The 22,488-nt window shown below is 43.6% G+C and overlaps 1 protein-coding gene across 1 annotated transcript in view; it reads right to left on the reverse strand.

The window, feature by feature from the left end:
• LOC137420799 (annexin A2) overlaps positions 1-22,488 on the reverse strand; it is a 71,369-nt gene that overhangs the window by 48,147 nt on the left and 734 nt on the right. The window contains exons 3-5 of the mRNA XM_078772281.1: positions 10,219-10,302; positions 8,877-8,964; positions 8,638-8,732 (exon numbers count right to left, since the gene is read on the reverse strand). Of these exons, the coding sequence (XP_078628407.1) occupies positions 8,638-8,732; positions 8,877-8,964; positions 10,219-10,275 (240 nt within the window). The 5' untranslated portion in view covers positions 10,276-10,302. The remainder of the gene's footprint in view (positions 1-8,637; positions 8,733-8,876; positions 8,965-10,218; positions 10,303-22,488) is intronic.

Consider the following 22,488-nt stretch of genomic DNA (forward strand, 5'->3'; position numbering starts at 1 on the left):
GAAGGCAATTTAGTCCATCATGATTGAGCTGTATTTACATACCGCTAACACAATGGATTATTTCATTGCCTTGTATATAAAACCTTATTTTAGTCCAAGAGATGTTAGTGCACTTACCTTTGAAATGTCTAGTCTAAGTTTGATTCTGGACCTGACTATGAACTGTTGGATTGGTGCTTCGCAGGCAGGAGGTTGCGTTTGGAGACCCTTCTAGAATTACATGGTGGATGTTAAAGATCCCATTGTGTCTTTTGTGTGGAATACGTAAAGTATTTCTGCGAAGGGGAGGGGAGGCAATAGGGTGTGTGTGTCATCGGCTGTTATCTCCATGCGCGGGTTCTCATAAGTTTGAACGGAATCCTCCCAAGGATCGAAGTATCCACCTCCGTTTCAGTAAGGGATCAAGATTCATGGAATATGTTGTGACGTTTTGTTGTTCTCAAATGTTTGTTCTGAGGGCTCTTTTCAGGATCAAACATTTTCAGGATAAGGTGAGCCCCAAACAGCTTCCAACTGCAGTCCGTTTGTAGTAATACTCCCAGAGCTGGTTTATAAGATCTTTGTGATGTTCTTCTTTATCATTCTTGTTGCTCCAACTGGAATACTTCGGTGCTCTTCAGCTTCCAGGATCTTTGCACTTCATTCTTGAGATCCTGGAATTTGGTCATTGTCTTCATTTTTGCTTTGTTTAGGCCAAATATCTCTGTACTGACACCTTAATTAGCAATGCTGTCTTTTCTTTTTTTGTACCTAGTACTATATCCAGTCACGATGCTTTGTTTTCTATGTTAATTATTGATGGTATCATCAGGTCGTATGTGAGCAATACATATTTGTTTTCAATTACCATGTTTGGTTCATGTTTCCATGAGTTTTCTAAAATTGGGATATTGAAATTTCTGCAGTTGTGCCAGTGGATTACTCTACATAACTTGTTGCGCCTTTATGTGTACAGTTGTTCTGACATGAGTGTTTTACATCCCGATAGGACGGTGGTTCTCAACACGTTTCAGTCCACAGGCCAACAGGCCAATCAAATTTTTTTAGTGGACCACCTCCTTTTTGAGACATGATAAAAAAGAGTAGACAACAAACATTTTGGTTTGAAATTTATATCTCACTTTGGACAATGTGTCTGTGGACCACCAAAAAAAAGTCACCATGGACCACCAGTTGAGAAACACTATGATAGGAGGTGGCTTGTACTTTCTGTTTCTACTTTGCTGAATCCACACTTGTCCGATTGACTCAGTCCCTATGTTTTCTTAAAGCCATTGGTATAGTGTCCTTGGTCTTGGACATTTATAATGATTCGTCCTCCATCCCAATTGAGCTGACCTCGTCTTAGCCATTCCAATGAGTTCTCCCATTTGTCAGTATGTATTTGTTGATATTTCACCTTATTGTTTTATTTTGTCTGTTTTGCAATTGCTGTGGCTGTATTCGATGCTGTTTTGGTTTCATGTATGACACCTTCAATAAATTCACAACCGTTTTTGAAAATGTTTTGCAAGGTTGTTTAGAGATAACGTTTCTGGCTTGTTATCTTCATGCTTATATACAAATTGGATTCAAGTAGTCTGTTGAACTTTTCATGTACTCAGCCCACCCTGCAGTTGTTATTCTGTGCACTTGGTTGAGTTTCCATCAGGCCACTACCTCCTTCATGTCTTGACAGACACCTTTTATTGGGATGCATTGTTTTTTTGCAGAAAATTTTGCAGATATTGAGGAATTTCCTTGATTTCATATCTCGTTTGTTGATGTCTGATTGTTGCCAGTATATTATTCCGCAGCTGTATCGGAATACTGGTATACAACCATGAAAGGCATTGACAGGAGGGACAGCTTTACAACAAAAAATCCTGAGGGGGTGGCCGGGAATCCTGGGGAGTGGCCGGGAATGGAGGGAGATAGGGTACAAATTTGTTTTAACCAATCTGTGGAAGGGTCTTAGTGCTGAAAATGATGTGGCAATATTTATTGTGAGGGGGCACCCACTCTCCTGGAAGGGGGAACTTTCTTGCCACGTTCTCTTTTGCTCACATTTCAAATCATGCTACGTTAAAAGAGAACCCGTTGAAAGAACCAAGGTGTCTTGCAAGTTATAGCACAATTATACTTTGATTAATAATTTTGAATTAATTAATAAATAAATCATGCTCTTATGTTTTACGGTGGTTTGCAAAACATTTAAGGAATTTTCAGTATCTTTGGACACCATAATATTTCCAACTCTCATTATAAAGGGCAATTGCAAGTGTTAGAAACGATCCGCCAGAGGTCGCCAAATGCAATGCGTTACAACCATCAGGAATGTTCCTTTTTGTAATAAACAGTCTTGAGGCCTTCTATTTATTACATACCCTCAACACTATAAACAAATTGATCAGGTCGTTTGTAGTTTCCATGTGAATGGCCTTCTTCGGATACGAAGGGCGACCACCGCATTATGAATGTAAATATCGTGAAACATTTGACATGTATTCTGTAAACATCACAAATATATCATTCTTATTATTATTTTGTATGCAGCACATGACTGTGGGTAGCATCATTCGCTGGGGTGCATCTGTGCGACTGATGCGGTGCCCCATGTAAGTTATAGAAGGAATTTGTAAATTGGCCGAGGTGCTGGTGATAGCTCGCCTACCCTTCACGAAGGCACATAGTGATGAATCGCTCTGCCTGCAAAATGTTACAAGATGACAGTTTATAGCTCGTTGCGCTGAGATTAGAACCAAGGCTAGACTATTCAGAGGCAAATGTGCAATCAAAAATAGGGGGAAAATAGGTGAAAATTTCTATTAAAAAAATAAAATCCCCTATTTTTGTCCATATAAAAAACATTTTAAATAGCCACTTTTGGAACATAAAAACAAGAAAAATAGGAAATATTGTGTAAAGAAACAAAGACCACGAAAATAGTTGGCTGCTGATTGCATCATTTTCTGGAAGCATGGCTGTGCCGCTGATGTAATGCCCCTGTTACCAGTAAGGTGGTACTCATTTTACCGACCTTGGAAGGATGACAGGTTGAGTCAACCCACTTGGTGTTAATTCAACGGCTCGACAAGGGCTTGATACTCAGGACCCTAATATATCAAGCCAGCCACCTTAACCATTCAGCTAACACCAGCTTTTGAAAATAGTGAAAAAATAGCAACAGCGTTTGTGTAAAAAATAAAAGTCCAGGAAAATACTGTGGTGAAAAAATAGCAATGATTTCGGGGAAAAAACTAAGTACAGAAAAATAGTTCTAAAATAGCAAAAACTTGGTGTAAAAAAGATAAAGACCAGGAAAATAGTGAAAAAATAGCAACGATATCGTGGAAAAAACTAAGGACAGAAAAATAGTTCTAAAATAGCAAAAACTTGGTGTAAAAAAGATAAAGACCAGGACAATATCGAAAAATAGCAACAATATCGGGGAGAAAACTAAGTACAGAAAAATAGTTCTAAAATAGCAAAAACTTGGTGTAAAAAAGATAAAGTCCAGGAAAATAGTGAAAAAATAGCAACGAGGGAAAAACTAAGTACAGAAAAATAGTTCTAAAATAGCAAAAACTTGGTGTAAAAAAGATAAAGACCAGGACAATATCGAAAAATAGCAACAATATCGGGGAAAAAACTAAGTACAGAAAAATAGTTCTAAAATAGCAAAAACTTGGTGTAAAAAAGATAAAGTCCAGGAAAATAGTGAAAAAATAGCAACAATATCGGGGAGAAAACTAAGTACAGAAAAATAGTTCTAAAATAGCAAAAACTTGGTGTAAAAAAGATAAAGTCCAGGAAAATAGTGAAAAAATAGCAACGAGGGAAAAACTAAGTAAAAAAAGAACAAAAAAAAACTAAGTACAGAAAAATAGTTCTAAAATAGTAACATCGTTGGTGTAAAAAAAAGTCCAGGAAAATACTGTGGTGAAAAACATAGCAACGATATTGGGAAAAAAAACTAAGTACATAAAAATAGTTCTAAAATAGCAACGTTGGTGTTTAAAGAAGTCCAGGAAAATACTGTGGTGAAAAAATAGCAACGATATCGGGGAAAAAACTAAGTACAGAAAAATAGTTCTAAAATAGCAAAAACTTGGTGTAAAAAAGATAAAGACCAGGACAATAGTGAAAAATAACAACAATATCGGGGAGAAAACTAAATACAGAAAAATAGTTCTAAAATAGCAAAAACTTGGTGTAAAAAAGATAAAGACCAGGAAAATAGTGAAAAATAGCAACAATATCAGGGAGAAAACTAAGTACAGAAAAATAGTTCTAAAATAGCAAAAACTTGGTGTAAAAAAGATAAAGTCCAGGAAAATAGTGAAAAAATAGCAACAATATCAGGGGGAAAACTAAGTTAAAAAAAAAACTAAGTACAGAAAAATAGTTCTAAAATAGCAAAAACCTGGTTGTAAAAAAGATAAAGTCCAGGAAAATAGTGAAAAAATAGCAACAATATCGGGGGGAAAACTAGGTAAATAAAAAAAAACTAAGTACAGAAAAATAGTTCTAAAATAGCAAAAACCTGGTTGTAAAAAAGATAAAGTCCAGGAAAATAGTGAAAAAATAGCAACAATATCGTGGAAAAACGAAGTACAGAAAAATCGTTCTGAAATAGCAAAAACTTGGTGTAAAAAAGATAAAGTCCAGGAAAATAGTGAAAAATAGCAACAATATTGGGGAGAAAACTAAGTACAGAAAAATAGTTCTAAAATAGCAATGATATCGGGGTAAAAACTAAGTACAGAAAAATAGTTTTAAATAGCAACAAACTTGGTGCAAAAAAACGAAATCCAGGAAAATTGTGAAAAGTTAGCACTGCAACAAAGTCCCAAAATAGTAATAAATAAAAAATTGGAAAGGTAAACCTTTTTTTTTTTTTTTACTATTATTTTGAAAAATCGTTTTGTAATAGAGCTGAAATATCAAAAATAGAATAAAAAAGCCAACCAATGGGGGAAAAATACATTTTTGCCTGCTGCAAATCAACTTGGGTAGGCTATCCTCCCAGTCCCATCAGGAGTAATTAAAACATAGATGAAAGAACGCAAGTTATTGTTACGGTTTCGCATGACCCTCCTGCCCTTACCAAGGGGAGATTATGCCCCTTGTTCTTTTTGGGTCGTCGCAACCGCGAGATTTGAATCGCCACTCCCGGGCAGACGCAGGACAGGGTTTCGGGACAATTCTCGCACGTACCTAAGTACCTACGCCGCCGCGGAAGCGGGGATCAAGTCTCGCACGAACCACGCGTAATTTGAGTACGTCTGAGCGGATGGCGTACCACGTGGTCCGGGCAATTACCTTAGTATTGGAACCCGATTAGAGCGATATAATTCGTACCACGCTTAGTCAATAGATGGAAGGGACGAAACGGTCGAATCAAAGAAATAACACGTTTAATAATTATTATTTACAATGATTGGTAGAAGCAGAGACACAGGGCAGTTCTTATAACAGTCTTACTTATCAGTTATCACCCAGACACGGGCCCGTTCACACTCACAGGGGGAATGAAAGAAGGATGGTGTTCATGCGCTGAATGCGCCGGCTCCGTTGTGGTTCAGGAACAGCTCGCCCGGCGTGGCCCTCCGCGGTCACAGCACGTCCCTCGATGAAGGCAAGCAGGCAGGCGGGAGGGATCCTTGCCGCACGTCTCTCGAACAAAGGCAGGCTGGCGAATATACGCGTCTCCCGTCCGGCTCGGCGGTTCCTCACAGCGCTATTAATGAACGGCGCGCTTTCACTCGCGTAACTCAATAGGGGATTTGCCTCAAGCTCAACCGAGCGTTCAACTTGTTCAAGCTCCTCTCCACTCAAAACTGAGGAGGGGGCTTTGCGCAAAAGGGTTATATTGCCACGCCCTTAGCCCGCATCGAATGTTCCAAACCACGCCTTTGCCACAGTCGTAAGCTACTCCCCTCGAGCCCTGAATGGCGGCTCGCGCTTACCGTCGGCTCCTCCCCCGCCTTCCTTCGGAGGCCGGCCTCGTGTTAATTTGCGCCAAAAACCAAAGCATCGAGGCGGCATAAAGCATTAGAAGGACCTAACTCTCATTATTCTACTCAACGCAAAACTACACATAGGAAAGGTCTACGCTTACACTTACTAAGACATAACTGAGCTTAAACAAGGCTACATGTTGTAGTGTGACTAACTATGAGGGGGAAATTAACCTTTATTTGTAAAAACACAAAACCGCAACATTATTATTTAAAAGTTTCTTGAACTTACCTTAAACTTAAAACAAAGAAGTTTTTCAATAAAAACAACGATATAAAATAATGTATTTGAATACAGATTTAGAATGTGCATTTTATTCTTCGTATTCCGATCAATACTGCCTTTGTGAATCTCGATTCGCTCTGAACTAGATGGTGTAATCAAATGCTTGTGGAAAAAAGGAAGTTTCTCAAAAGAAAACAACCTCCAAAGGAAGTCAGAAAACACATTCAAACAATGAAGATGCAAAGGTCCAAATGTGTGTTCTTTAAGAGCCTAATTCATCACTTGATATGTCAAAACTTTTTTTTACAAAAGCATTCACGTCACAGGTTGCGGCAACAGTGCTCTACCAAAGTGAAATGTCCTTGTCGAGTCACTCCTTCCAGCAATCTGTACTCTGGAAATCTTTGTTATTTATCCACAATGATGTCACTCTAAAATTATGCTTGGCTTGCTTTTGCTTTTATACAGGCATCCAGGCTCGTGCAAGAACAGAACAACAACATGATGCAAAGTGTCAACAGATACAAAGGTGAAGGGAAGGGGGGACAGAAGGACAAGAACGTACGGATGCAACATAGAATGAGGTGGGAAGCTAAAAGTGAAAGGGGGTCTTAAAATGCCACCAATTTGCCTTGGGTGAGAAAGAAGCAAGACCTGAGATTCAGCCTCAGGTTGAGAGATGTCAATAACACAAGAGCCTTACACTCCCTGACAAGAGGAGGAAAAGATGAAAAGAGGCAGCACTAATCCCTAGTGGATGGGAGAGGGTGAGGGAGTGAAGTTGAAGAGCCTTCAGAAAGTATTCACACCTCTTAACTTTTTTTCACGTTTTGTTGTGTTACAGCCTGGATTTAAAATGGATTACATTGAAATTTTTTTCACTGATCTACACCTAATACCCCATAATGTCAAGGTAGAATTTTATTTTTAGAATTTTTTTTACAAAACAATGAAAAATGAAAAGCTGAAATGTCTGGAGTCAAGAAGTATTCAACCCCTATGCTATGACACTCCAAATTGAGCTCAGGTGCATCAATTTTATTTGATCACCTTTGAGATGTCTCTACGTTTTCAAGGGTATAAAACAATTTCGTGAGTGTTGAAAGTTCCCAAGATCACATTGCGCCCCGTCCTTAGGAAATGGAAAGAATATGGAACTACCCAAACTCTTCCTAGAGCTGGTCGTCCAATCAAACTGAGCAACCAGGAAGATGGACAGTGGTCAGGGAGATGACCAGGATCCCAATGACCACTCTGACAGAATTACAGAGGTCCTTGGCTGAGAAGGGAGAACCTGCCGGAAGGACAACAGTCTTCGCAGCACTTCACAAATCTAGGCTTTATGGGAGACTGGCCAGACAGAAGCCACTCCTGGCAGCATGCCTGCAGTTTGTTAAAACCCACGTGAAAGACTCTGAGAACACGAGACAAAAGATTCTGGGGTCTGATGAGATGAAAATTTAACTCTTTGGCCTGAATGCAAAGTGCTTCATCTTGCAGAAACCGAGCACAGCTCATCACCCATCTAACACCAACCCTACTGTGAAGCATGGTGATGGCAGCATCACACTATGGGGATGCTTTTCAGTGGCAGGGACTGGGAGGATAGAGGGAACAATGAATTGAGACAAATACAGGCAAATCCTTGAGGAGAACCTGCTTCAGAGTGCAAAAGACCTCAGACTGCAGCGAAGATTTATGTTCCAACAGGACAATGATCTCTAGCATAGCACACAGCTAAAGCAATACTGGAATGACTTCAGAACAAGAACGTGAAAGTCCTTGAGTGGCTCCAGACCTGAATCCCATTGGGACTCTGTGGAAGGACTTGAAGATTGCTGTTCACTGATGCTCCTCATCCTGAGTGCCGCCGACTAAAGGAAAATATTTCTTTTTATTATATTTTCCGCTTGTATGTATTTGGGTCTGCATGGAGGATCCTCACCATAGGGAATTAGTCATTACCTCAACCTTTACTTCACATTACATTTACTTTTATTAAATTCATTATTGTTGCATTTTATTTGTCATGTGTGTTTATTCGCTGTGGGTTTCGGGAATCAACCCATGTGCGCCGTACAGCTAAGCGCCTCGCATCCTCCCCCCTCATGCGCCACAAAATAACCGCCATATTTTGGGCTTGTTCGCCTCGGAATTAAGGACTGATTCGGCTATCTGTCAATGGTGGTCTCAATCGCCGGCAACACGACAATATGCTTTCCCTATGGCTGATTATAAGTCAGCATTGCTTGAGGCAAGCCATCGATTCATGAGTGGGTTTCAACAGAAACTGTGGGTGGAGCATGGGAAGAGACCATTTGATGGACGTGCCAGTGACAGTAGCCAGGCAATAACTACCAATATGCTTATATAATAACCTATGGAACTATTAAGCAACCTATAACTCACCTTGCCATAGGCCTGCTTGTAGGCATCTGCAATCTGTTGTCGCTGCATATTGGTGCGGTTGGCCAGCATCGAGATTATGATATGCTCATCAACCCCTGTTGACAAATCATCATTGCTTTAATTAGTTTTGCTATTTCCACAAACGTTTCCATGATTTTATCATATCATGATGTTATCATGTCTGTTTTCATCATAAGTTGCAATCATCTAATATTTGCATTTGCCTAACTTGGACCTACCCTTAGCCTGAATTGCCTTGTCAAGGGAGTTGGCATCTTCGTTAGCATCAAAGTTTGGATACGGCTTCACAGTCGCGAAAGAAATCTGCTGTTGGTGAGGACAGAAGATTACAAGCTGGTTACGGTGTACCAAAAAGCTAATTTTGCTACTTGGGGCCTTCTCTATAGTAAATGCACAAAAATAGTGGGGCACAGTATTTGACTCACAGCCACTTCCCCCCACCCCCAACTTCCCCATCCCCCGGTGTCCATGTCCCATGTGTCACCTCTATCCCATTTTTTCTTCCATCCTTCCAACTCCTCCATTTTCAATTTTCATGATTTATCTCCATTTACCACCCCTCCCACCTCCATCTATCTATAATAATGAAAGGCAATGTGTGTGTGTGTGTGTGTGTGTGTGTGTGTGTTTTGCACCTCCCCCATAACTCAAAAACCATGAAACCTAGCAGCCCCAAATTTTGCAAGCATACGTATTGAACTCAAAGGGAGTGCGTGAATGAAAATAAGGTGGTTGGGTGCGTTTAAACACCCATTTTGAAGATCATTTAGGGGGTGTCCATCATTAAAAAAAAAAAAAAAGAAGCCATACCAAAATGGTGGTGTGCCATCATGGTCAGCCCTCTGTCACTTCTCTGGGTTCTTAAGCCACAATTTTGTTTCAGCCTAGTCAAACATGCCTTGCCTTGGAACCACGATGACATCTCACAGACTAATTAAAGCATATAATTGAAATCTGCATTCGGATTTGAGTATCGGATCCAGTACACCAAATAAGAATCAAAATTTGGAGTGGAATCTGAAAATGTTAAGACATTCGCCATTCTTATAACTACGTATATATCTTATAACTAAGCTTTAAGCAGGGCTGTCCTTCCTCCTTCACCATATTGCCAAAGCATAAAACTTTTTCTGCTGTTCCAACCAATATATTGAGTGAAAAGATGAAGGAATGTGCCCAAAGTGTAACTTTATTTCGTGTTACAAAAATAATTAACTAGCAGGATTGATGTGAAAGCTTCCGCAGTCGCACCTGGATACTCCGTGGGAGAAATCTCCGGAGTTATGAAGGCAAAATAAATAAAATTAAAGATTGAATTAAAAGAACCTGACCTTGCTCCCTCCTCCTGATTTAAATTAATTTCCTTCCTTTAAAATTTTTTAAGTGCATGGATCTACCGACATCCCTGTTCTCTTCTGTTGTTGTGTTTCTGTACTTCCCTCTCTCCCCCTCTTGTTTCCCGCTCCCTTCATTGCATGTTTTATGTGTCTTTGCATATTTTCATGTTCGAAGTGTTAGCTCTTACACGACCCCCCCCCCCGCCCCCCCAATCATACTCACTGGTGTATAGTTATTCAAGTGCTGCACTCGGTCAAATAGTTCTTGAGATGATGCCATCTTGAAGGTGTCACCTGGAAGACCAAACTGTTATCATAAATATGAATTCCCACTAAAGGTTAATATTAAGGTGTCTTTAGGGGTAATTTGGGATGCATTGGGACATCCCCTCAAGCAGCTAGCTATTCTTGGCTAATGTTATGAAGTAGAAATGGTCATAACGCTGTAAGATGCAAGCATACGTATTGAACTATTAAGAGTTGCAAGCATACGTGTTGGTACTAAACATCATTAATAAAACAAATTGGCACAATATAATGACCAATAATAATTGCGACAGAGGGGATTTCCCAATGTACCATGTCCCAAGTGCAGCTAAGTTTCCCCTATAATTGCCTTGCTTTTAGGATTAACCACTCAGGATTGTTTTTAGGTCGAAATCCCTTAATCAAAGTCAATAACAATGCCAATGTCAAATTAAATAGTTAAAAATGAAATATATATCTATTGCATTGGGTTCATCTTAAAATGGGCATGTACGTACAATACGCAAGTTATTTCGGACACCAAGCAAAACATGTCAAAACAAGAGTGAGAATTGCTTTGCAATGTTTCTAAGTCCTAATGATGGACTAAGTCTTATAGATGTTTCCTAATGATGTGATATTTTCTAAGTCCAAAAAGGGCATAACTGTCAAAAATTGATGAAATACTGAAACTCAAACTTGTTCTGTAACTTATCATAATGAAGCCATATACCAAGTTTCCGTTGAATATGTTAATTGGTATGGGGGAAAGTCGAAAAAAACACAGCTAGGACAGACGGATGGACGGACAGATGGATGGAGAGCAAACCTAAAGTCCCCTCCAGTGAAACCGGTAGGGGACTAATAAAAGGAATTCCAGAATTGATCCCTATTAGTGCCACTGCATTTAATGTACAGCAATGGAATGCTCATGCATGACCTTATGCATGTATTACACATTATATATGCAATTTGAACCTAGCCTGGTGTTGGCTTAGCGGTTTGGGTGCGGATTGGGATCCTCGGATCCTGGGTTCGAATTCCGGTCGATCGCTGAATTAACGCCAGGGTGGTTGAATCAGCCTGTGCATCCTTCCGAGGTCGGCAAATTGAGCACCAGCTTGCTGGTAATTCCTTGTGTGTCGCAAAAGGCTACTAACAGGGTTGGCGGCAGGAAGGGCATCCGGCCGTAAAACATTGCTTCAAAAAAGGGGACCACGGTGCCACAAAAAAGGACAAAAAAGGCCAACCCCTGCTCTGCGGGGAAAAATGGCCTCGAAAGGTGGTTCTTCATATGCAATTTGAACCTATGACCAAATCATTAGAAGGAGAAGTACTGAGATAGGAATGCCAAACCGTATGATCAGATAATATGCAAATACGCAAACCAGCAAGCAATATATCGTAAATATACAAATGTATTCTTATTTATAAATATATATATGATTATACCTTTTTGTCATGTCTTGGGCTATTTTTAGCCTGTTGGTTGTATAACATTTTGAATTCCCCACATAACTTAAGTGAAACTACAGGTTCGTTTTTAGTTGGCACACTGCCATTAAACTGTTTGTCACTGTTGCCTCACAGACAGGGCGTTGCAACAATGAGTACACTGTCCTTCGTAGGGTATGCCAAGGTGGAAGGCCCAACTGCTCGCATTCGCTATTGGACGTTAAATATCCCATGGTGCCTTTTCAAAACAGCAGCCAATTGTTTGCCATACGGTGACCAATTTCAAAATTCCTGCCATAAACTACAAGGGCCTTTCTGTGTCTGCAGGACAAGAGCACATCTAGTAATAATGCTATCAGCAGAATGAACTGGTGCTTGAATTCCAGTTATACATGCATTTCTTGGGAAGAAAAAAAGGAAGTGGAAGACTTTTACACAAAAATACACATACATGATTATTGTAATATCACATTTTTACCATTCACCTCAACACATGGCCTTTCTCTTTCCTTTCTTATCAAAGAGAATACAACTACTACTACTACTACTACTACTACTGCTACTAGTACTACTACAACTACTAATACTACTACTAATACTACTACTAATACTACTACTACTACTACTACTACTACTACTACTACTACTAATACTACTACTACTAATACTACTAATACTATTACCAATACTACTACTAATACTACTAATACTACTACTACTACTACTACTACTACTAATACTACTACTATTACTACTACTACTACTACTACTACTACTACTACTACTACTACTACTACTACTACTACTACTAATACTTCTACTACTAAGCTACTACCACCTCTTTAAGCTCCCCCAATGAATCCCACCTAATTGTGGGGTCTGCTATTTTGGAATGTTTTAAGCCAAGTGTCACAAACTGGCAGGCCCGGTCTGATGTAAACTGGAGTATAGTCAGGTTCACGATGTTTTTTCGTTCAAAATTTTGGTAGATTAGCAAAACTATACATTTTTGGAATATTCAGAGCATGAGGAATCCAAAAATTAATGTTTGCATTTGCATAGACACCTTTGCGAAAATGACCCTCAGGACAGTGATGAAGATCTGTAAAAGCAAATTCCTGAACGGTATAGACCTCGTAGATCCTGTGTATAGGACTTATAGTTCAATCTGATACTACCTATAACTTCCTATAACAACCTATAACTTCAAAGGACTTGCAATATCATGTATTATGTAATACAGTTATATCACAAATATAAAGACAATGGTTTTCAATTACCTTTGTTTGTTGCTTTTCTATAAACCTGAGCACTATTTTGAGGCCTTTATTGGATTCCTTGACCCAGAAAACATAGGATTAGCATATTTAATTAAGTCTCTAGGTTGACTAGAAGCCGAGATCGCGCAAAATATGTATTTTATGGCGGCCATTTTCAAAATCCAAAATGGCGGCCATGCAGGTGTCTGTGCAAATGCCAACATTGATTTTCAGATTCTCCATGCTCTGAATATTTCAAAAATGTATAGTTTTGCTAATCTACCAAAATTTTGAACGAAATTATATTTGTTAACATAGTGAACCTGACTAGTAGCTTCAGGAAGGGATTTGGAGTTAGGTAATTACCCTGCGCTCGCGAAGCGAAAAGCGGGGTTAAGCATTCAACTACATACGTAAGTGTCTGCAGTAGTTACTGTGTGTGCCGTGTCTGCATTTTAAAAATTCATTTTATCCGCAACCGTTGTTCTGATTGACATGAAATTTTCACCATAGGAGGGCCTCCTCCTGTATAATATTTTAATGACTATTATGACGTTATAAGTCACGGGATACAGCCGCCATCTTGGAAAAACGTTACACCTCTATATCTCCCAAACCGCTTAATGGAAAAAATGGAAACATGGCTCATTGTCAAGTACTCACCATGGGGAATAAGATATGTTAATGATGATGTCACCGGTATTTTAATTATGACGTCATAATTCGACAAGTACAACGCTTGATTCGATCAGTATGAATTTTTTTCTCTGCAATTCCTGGTCTGATTGACACGAAATTTTCACCATAGGAGGGCCTCCGCCTGTAGAATATTTTAATGATTATTATGACGTCATAGGTCACGTGGTACAGGCGCTATCTTGGAAAAAATTCGCACCTCTATCTCTGAAACCACTCCATGGAAAAAATGGAGACCTGGCTCATTGTCACCAACTCCCCATGGGGAATAAGGTATGTTAATGATGATGTCATCGGTGCCTTCGTTATGACGTCATAATTCGACAAATACAACACTTTTCCATTCAATCATTATTTTTAAAAAATTCAGCAACTGTTGGTCTGATGGACACGAAATTTTTACCAGAGGAGCGCCTCCTCCTTTATAATATTTTTATGACAATCGTGACGTCATAGGTCATGTGTTACAGGCGCTATCTTGGAAAAACCGAAAAACGTTGCACCTCTATATCTTCAAAACCGCTCTATGGAAAAAATTGGACGTGGCTCATTGTAAATAAATCCATATGGGGAATAGGTGTTGTTAACGATGACGTTATTGGTGCCATAATTATGACGTCATAATTTGACAGGGACAACGCTTAGTCTGATCAGTTTGAAATTTATTGAGCATGATCTCTGCAACAATTTTATTAGAGAATATAAATTTATGATGTCATCGCTCCCGTGATCTGGCAGCCATATTGGATCAAAAAAAAGAAACGTTCAAAAAGTTAACTGCGCAGGGTAAGTATTCTATGAATAACATCTAGTTGTGTCATTGATAACTTGCCTACACAATCTGTAATACACTGCAGGATCTTTAACGTCCATCAACTAATGCTAGCAAATGGGAGACCCAATTTATCATCCATCCAAGGGATGGTGCACCTTGTGATGCAATCAATGTCCCTTGTCTGCAAAGCACCAATTGTTGTCAGGCCTTGAATCAAGCATAGACTAGACAGCTCGAAAGCAAATGTGCTACCTGATCTGCACAATCCTGTCAAACAGACTCTTTTTTGTATACACAGTCGAGGCTCATGGAAAAACTAGCACGCTGAACGGATCAGGGTGTAACAGACAAAAACAGGACGCAAAGCATGCATGGATGCAGAACGAAAATCCAAGGATGAATAACTGGAAAATTAGGAGGGTTGTGGGTGGGTGTTAATGACGAGAGCAAAGGTCATGGCTTTGAATTTGGGACAACCTGAGATGGTAGTGAATAGTTGTCTTGAAGACCTGGAGGGAAGAATGAGATTGAAAAGGATGTGGAAGTTAGTTCCACAGGCAGGGAAAAAAGAGGAATGAATGAGTGGAGGTGAGAAGTGATCCAGGATACTGGTAGTTTCACCAGAAGGGAGTTGATGGTGCCTTGTGGACTGTGTGAACCCTGCAGAAACCTAGGGGAGGGGGACAAAGCAGTACTCCATAAAGCTGCGGATGAAGGCCTTGTGGGTGGATAGGAGTTCAGGTGTGCCAAGGAAGGACTTTGCAGGACAGAGGATGCCCAGTCAGTGGCTGGCTTTGGAGGCCATCTTTGAAATGTCATTTGCCCAAGAAAGATCATTGCTGGTAGTGAGACCCAGGAGTTTGAATGACTGAACCTCCTCAAGAGAATTGGTAAGAATGTAGATATTTTAGCACGCGGTGCTACGCGCGTGACTTGCTACCAAGGAGGAAGCGGACAACGCGGTAAGTTTAATGTTCTTTATTCAAAGAGGTCACTGTAGCACTGGCCCGCTCCGGGCTGCGCACCCGGTGTATATCCTGAGGCCACGCCTACCCCTCGGGCGTGGCCGCCGCCCACTTGGTGCGCGGAATGATGTCACCACGCCAGTGGGCTTTCGAATGTCGGAGGATTTCAGCGACACCGAACCGGCACTTGGCGGGGTTCACGATTAGGCCGTGCTGGCCCAGACGTTCGAAGAGCGTGCGGAGATGGTGTAGGTGCTCTTCGCGGGACGCGCTGGCGACGAGGATGTCGTCCAGGTAGACGTACAAAAAATCCAAGCCGCGGAAGACGCTGTCCATGAGGCCCTGGAACGCCTGAGCCGCATTTTTCAAACCGAAGGGCATCCGAAGGAATTCGAAAAGCCCGAACGGCGTGATGACAGCCGTCTTTGGGATGTCCTCCGGCCTGACAGGGACCTGATGGTAGCTGCGTACGAGGTCCACCTTCGAGAAGAAGGACATATTCGCCAAGCGGGTGGAGAAGTCCTGGATGTGGGGGATGGGGTAGCGGTCGGGGGTGGTGGCGTCGTTGAGGCGCCGGTAGTCCCCGCACGGTCGCCATCCCCCGCCGGGCTTGGGCACGATGTGGAGCGGGGACGCCCACGCGCTCTCGGAGCGCCGCACGATGCCGAGCTGCTCCAGCATAGCGAATTCCGCTTTCGCTACCGCGAGCTTCGTCGGCTCGAGGCGGTGTGCCCAGGCGTAGACCGGTGGCCCGGCGGTGGGGATGTGATGTTCCACCCCGTGCTTGACGGTCCCCGCCGAGAAGGTCGGCCGCGTGAGGGCCGGAAAACCCGCGAGGAGGCGGGCGAATTCGTCCACTGCCGGAAGCGTACAGATGAACCTGGCCAGAACGGAACCGCTCAGTAAGCCGCTCAGCGAGCCGCTCGATGAGCCGCTCTGTGAGCTGCTCAACGAGGCGGGCAGCGCACACGTGAGCGAGCTGAACGTCTCAGCCTGGACAAGCCTTCTGCGCTTTACATCGACCAGTAATTCATTAGCACATAAGAAGTCCGCGCCGAGCAGTGCCATAGGCACGTCGGCCGTAACGAACGACCAACGGAAAACCTGACCTCCGAACCGCAGGGAGAGACAGCGTTTTCCGTACGTGCGTATAGACGTACCATTGGCCGCAAGCAGCGCGGGACCTCGGCCCGCGGTGTGCTTGTCAGACGTACCGGCAGGAACGACACTCACCTGCGCTCCCGTATCGCACAGGTAACGGCGCCCGGACAAGGTGTCCGTTATGTACAGAAGGCTGTTGGAATTGCCGACGCTCACCGTTGCCACCGAGCGCCGGCTCGCCCGTTTCCCGACCTGCCGAATGAGCACGGCGGGCGACACTGCCGAGCCTCGTGGCCGAACTTGGTGTGGAAGAAACACCAGGCGGGCAGCTGCGGCGTCGGAGGCCGCGGTTTTCTTTGCGGCGGCGGCGGCGGTGGTGGTCGGGGCGTGGCGGCGGACACGAGATGCGGTGCATCGGGGAAAGCCTCGGGAGCCTCGGGAGCGGCAACCGCGCCAAGACTCGCCTGCGTGGCCAAAGCCGCGTAGTATTTGTCGGACTCGGCAGCGAGCGCACGGGGTTCCGTTAACGCGAAACCAGCCAAAGCGAGGCGGACTCGTGCTGGCAGCTGGCGTTGAAACAACGCCTGGAATAGAGCGTTCGGGGTTTCGTCGCCCATGAGCGCCAGCATATGGTCCATACGGACCGACGGTTGCGTGTCCCCGATCTCGGGGAGGTCCAAGAGGCGATCGGCCCGTGCGTCCACCGTAAGGCCGAACGTGGCGAGGAGGAGACGCTTGACCGCCTCGTACTTGCCGTCGGCAGGTGGATCCCTTAGGACCGATACGACGCGGGTGGCCGTGCCGGGCCCGAGGGCGGCGACCACGTGGCAGTACATGGTCTCGTCCGCCGTGATGCCTCGAAGTCGGAACTGGGCTGCCGCCTGCAGGAACCAAACTTCGGCTTGTGACTCCCAGAATTCGGGGAGCTTGATGGAGACCGCGTTGGTAGCCATTGTTGCGGCAGTTTCGGGTAGTCAGCGACGGCTGACTCGAATGTCGGAGGTCACCAATTTAGCACGCGGTGCTACGCGCGTGACTTGCTACCAAGGAGGAAGCGGACAACGCGGTAAGTTTAATGTTCTTTATTCAAAGAGGTCACTGTAGCACTGGCCCGCTCCGGGCTGCGCGCCCGGTGTATATCCTGAGGCCACGCCTACCCTTTGGGCGTGGCCGCCGCCCACTTGATGCACGGAATGATGTCACCACGCCAGTGGGCTTTCGTGTCCGCCACAATATGAGGGTTTGCCAGATGGTCCTTTCAGAGAGAGAGAGAGAGAGTGTGTGAGATTTTACAGGAATGAAAGACATATTCCAAGTGTTTGACCAGCTTGTGATTTTTTTCATGGTCTGAAGATTGGGAATAGGGAAGAGGCTGCATCTTGTCTGTCTGAAGGATGAGGAATGTCACAACAAAGGTTGAAGTCATCAGCAAAGAGATAAAGAGGATTTTTCAGAGAGTCAGAGAGATCATTGATGAAGATCAGGAAAAGGACTGGGCCCAGGACACTTCCATGGGGCACTTCAGACTTGACAGGGAGAGAAGATGAAAGGACTCCGTTGAGTGCCACACGTTGGCTACGAGAGTGCAGGAAGTCATTAAGCCATATGTGGAGTTGGTCTTGGACGCCATAGGCAGAGAGATTGGAGAGTAAGGTAAGATGGCCGACTGTATAAAAAACAAAAGATACACTATATGACCAAAAGTATGTGGACACCCGAACATCAAACATCTCATTCCAAAATGATGGGCATTAATATGGAGTTGTTCCCCCATTTGCTGCTACAACAGCCTCCACTCCTCTGGGAAGGCTTTCCACTGGATGTTGAAACTTTGCTGTGGGGATTTGCTGCCATTCAGCCACAAGAGCATTAGTGAGGTCGGGTACTGATGTTGGGCGATTAGGCCTGGCTCGCAGTCGGCGTTCCAATTCATCCCAAAGGTGCTTGATGGGGTTGATGTCAGGGCTCTGTGCAGGCCAGTCAAGTTCTTCCACACTGATCTCAACAAACCATTTCTGTATGGACCTTGCTTTGTGCATGTTGGCATTGTCATGCTGAAACAGGAAAGGGCCTTCTCCAAACTGTTGCCACAAAGTTGGAAGCACACAATCGTCTAGAATGTCATTGTATACTGTAGCGTTGAGATTTCCCTTCACTGGAACTAAGGGGCTGAGGCGGAACCATGAAAAACAGCCCCAGACCATAATTCTTCCTCCACCATTACAGTTGGCACTATGCATTTGGGCAGGTAGTGTTCTCCTGGCATCCGCCAAACCCAGATTCGTCCGTCGGAGTGTCAGATGGTAAAGCGTGATTTATCACTGCAGAGATCACTTTTCCACTGTTCCAGAGTCCAATGACAGCGAGCTTTACACCACTCCAGCTGACGCTTGGCATTGCGCATGGTGATCTTGGGCTTGTGTGCGGCTTCTCGGCCATGGAAACCCATTTCATGAAGCTCCCGACGAACAGTTGTTGTACTGACGTTGCTTCCAGAGGCAGTTTGGAACTCGGTAGTGAGTGTTGCAACAGAGGACAGACGATTTTTTTGCGCTATGCACTTGGCGGTCCCGTTCTTTGAGCTCGTGTGGCTTACCCCATCACGGCTGAGCTGTTGTTGCTCCTAGACGTTTACACTTCACAATAACAGCACTTACAGTTGTCCGGGGCAGCTCTAGCAGGGCAGAAATTTGACGAACTGACTTGTTGGAAAGGTGGCACCCTATGACGGTGCCACGTTGAAAGTCACTGAGCTCTTCAGTACAGCCCATTCTCCTGTCAATGTTTGTCTATGGAGATTGCATCGCTGTGTGATTGATTATATATACCTGTCAGCAAAGGGTGTGGATGAAACAACGAATCCACTAATTCGGAGTGCTGTCCGCATACTTTTGGTCATGTACTGTATGTCCAGAGAGACAGCTCTGATCTCATGTCTGACATTGAGGGCTTGCGTGGGTGAGTTGCTGGAGCATGTCCTAGGTGAGTGACTTGGTATGACACAAACTTTGTGATGTGAGATGAGCTTGTTGGAGAAAAGGAAAGTTTTCATATCAACTGCGATGAGGGATTCCATGATCTTGCTGATGATTGGAAGTAAGCTGATAGGCCTGTAGTTAAGGGGATCAGTTTTTGTTTTATCATTCCTCTTTAGCAGTTTCATCAAGTCTCTTTGATTTATGCAAACAGAATAGTATCATCAGCATATCTTAGGTTGTTGATATATCTTCCTCCAAACCCGATTGCAGCATCTATGTCATCCAAGTTATATTTTTCATCAAAATTATCAAAACCAAAATTAATTGGTAAATTCCGTCCCATGATAATGGGCATAATGATAATAACATTAACACAGGGGCTAGCAGAATGGCCCAAGAGCTATGCACACTCTCCTCTAAGCTGTCTAGACTGGGTTTGAATCCTGACCCAGCTGTCATCCCGGTGTCATTCCATCATCCCGGTGTTTGACAGGCAGGGTGATTGACCAATATGTGTGCTGTTCCTCGGATAGGTGTCAACTGGCGTCCCTTCTGCCAGCATTAGTTGGTGGACTTTACAAGGTGTCCTTCACGAAGAGTAGGTGAGCTTCATTGGTCTGACATATTGTGTACATAATAAATATAGAGGAAGTTGTGCCCCAACGATTCGCTCCAGTAGTAGATAACCAATGTTCACCCACGGTTCGCTTGGCTCCACTTAATAAGTAGATGGGTGGACGTTGAGAGCGCGGTTCCCCATTTGAAGTCATTTGGTCACCATAAGGTAACGCGATATTAGGCGTGAGGACACTGTTAGACCTAGTTATCCAAACCGGCATCCGTGGGTGTTTAGCAACCCGTCGGGCTGTGGAGTTATCCGCAACTTGCGGCTTCAGTGTCACACGTGGAGCGACGGGTCCAAGCGACCCCCTCGAGAACCGTCCATACTCACACCCAAACTTGTAGCAATATATTTCTGGATACAAAGTCATACTATGTATCCAGAAATATATTGTCATTGCTGATGACTCCACTCTCTGCCACTCCATTCCTCATCCCTCAGATCGGCAGTCTGCAGCCTCCTCACTCTCTGCAGACCTGGACAAAATCACAGACTGGTCAAACAAGTGGAACATGTCTTTCAATCCTGACAAATCTCACACTCTTACTATATCTCCCTGAAAAGACCGACTGGACAACCCTCCCATCTACTTTCTGAACAATCCTCTCCAAGAAGTTCTGTCACTCAAGCTTTTGGGTCTCACTATCTGCCATGATCTTTCCTGGGAAAACCACATTTCAAATCTGGCCTCCAAAGCCAGTTGCCATCTGGGTATCCTCCGTCGTGCAAAGTCCTTCCTTGGCAGACCTGAGCTCCTCACCACATACAAGGCTTTCATTCGCATCTCAATGGAGTACTATTCACCCATCTGGGCCGGTGCTCCTGCCTCACACCCAGCTCGGCTTCACGCTGTTGAAACCAAAGCTTTCAGAATCATTGGAATCTCCCGTGATGAAGCTAACTCCGAGGGCCTTTCACTCACTCACCGCAGGCAGGTTGGTGGTCTGTCTGTCTTCTACCGACTCCTCTCCGGCCTTGCTCCCCCAGCTCTCTCTGGGCTCTGTCCCCCAAATATTCCTACAGGTCGCACAAGATCTGCCTGCAACCTTCTTATGGTTAAACTGCCAAAATCAAGACTCTCTGCTCACCTTCACTCTTTCATTCCTATTTTCTCCCGCCTCTGGAACAAACTCCCTCACTCTCTTCAATCCCACTCCTCCCTCCAGGTCTTTAAAACAGCTGTTCACCACCATCTCTTATCTTCCCCCATCCAAAACCTTTATCTTTTCTACCCCCACTAATTTCACCCCAGATCCACTTTTTTGAAATATCAACTTCTTTCCTGGAAGTCCTTGCAGTGTCCTTGTGTTTTATACTTCTCCCCCACCCCTTCCCACACCTCCTCCCCCCAAGCCCTCTCCCTCTCACAGATCTCCCGATGTCCCTGCTCTCAAATGTTGTGTTTATGCTTCCCCTTCTCTCCCCATCTTGTCTACCGCTACCTTTATTATATGTTTTGTGTGTCTGTTTGATTTTTTGTGTGATAAATGTTAGGTCTTACACGAGCATCGATCCTGTATACAAAAAAAATAAATAAATAAACTCCCGAAAGAGTTCGGTTTTGGATCGTTTATTTTCACATTTATTTCCTCATATCTTGCGGGATTGTGAGTTGGACAGGTGACCGTTAAGGGCCATGACCAGCTCATTGTCACATATCTTTTCCACATATCTCGTGGGATTGTGAGTTGAACAGGTGACCGTGATGGGAGGGGATTTGTAGGCTCGAAGTGGGGAGGGGATTGGCATTTTCTCAAGCAGGGGTTAAATCCACGTCATTTTAAAAGGTCTTTGTCCGAGGTCATTATTTACTTTTAACGATGTGTTGACTGTATAAGCATCAGCAAGAAGATAATATTGGTTTTGGGTCGTTTATGGTCACATATGTTTTCCACATATCTCGCAGGACTTTGAGTTGGACTGACCATGACCGGCCAAGACCTGTTCATGGTGACATATGTTTTCCACATATCTCGCAGGACTTTGAGTTGGACTGATCATGACCGGCCAAGACCTGCTCATGGCACATATATTTTTCACATATCTCATGGGATTGTGAATTGGACAGGCGACCGCAACGGGCCATGACCTGCTCAAAGTTACATATCTTTTCCCCATATCTTATGGGATTGTGAGTTCGACACGTGACCATGATCGACCATGACCTGCTCATGGCACATATATTTTTCACATATCTCATGGGATTGTGAATTGGACAGGCGACCGCAACGGGCCATGACCTGCTCAAAGTTACATATCTTTTCCCCATATCTTATGGGATTGTGAGTTGGACACGTGACCATGATAGACCATGACCTGCTCATGGCACATATATTTTCCGCACATCTCGTGGGATTGTGTGTTGGACAGGTGACTCTGATGGGTGGGGAGGGGGT

Source organism: Myxine glutinosa, chromosome 2 (genome assembly GCF_964187855.1).
Source record: "Myxine glutinosa chromosome 2, kmMyxGlut1.1, whole genome shotgun sequence".
Lineage (NCBI taxonomy): Eukaryota > Metazoa > Chordata > Myxini > Myxiniformes > Myxinidae > Myxine > Myxine glutinosa.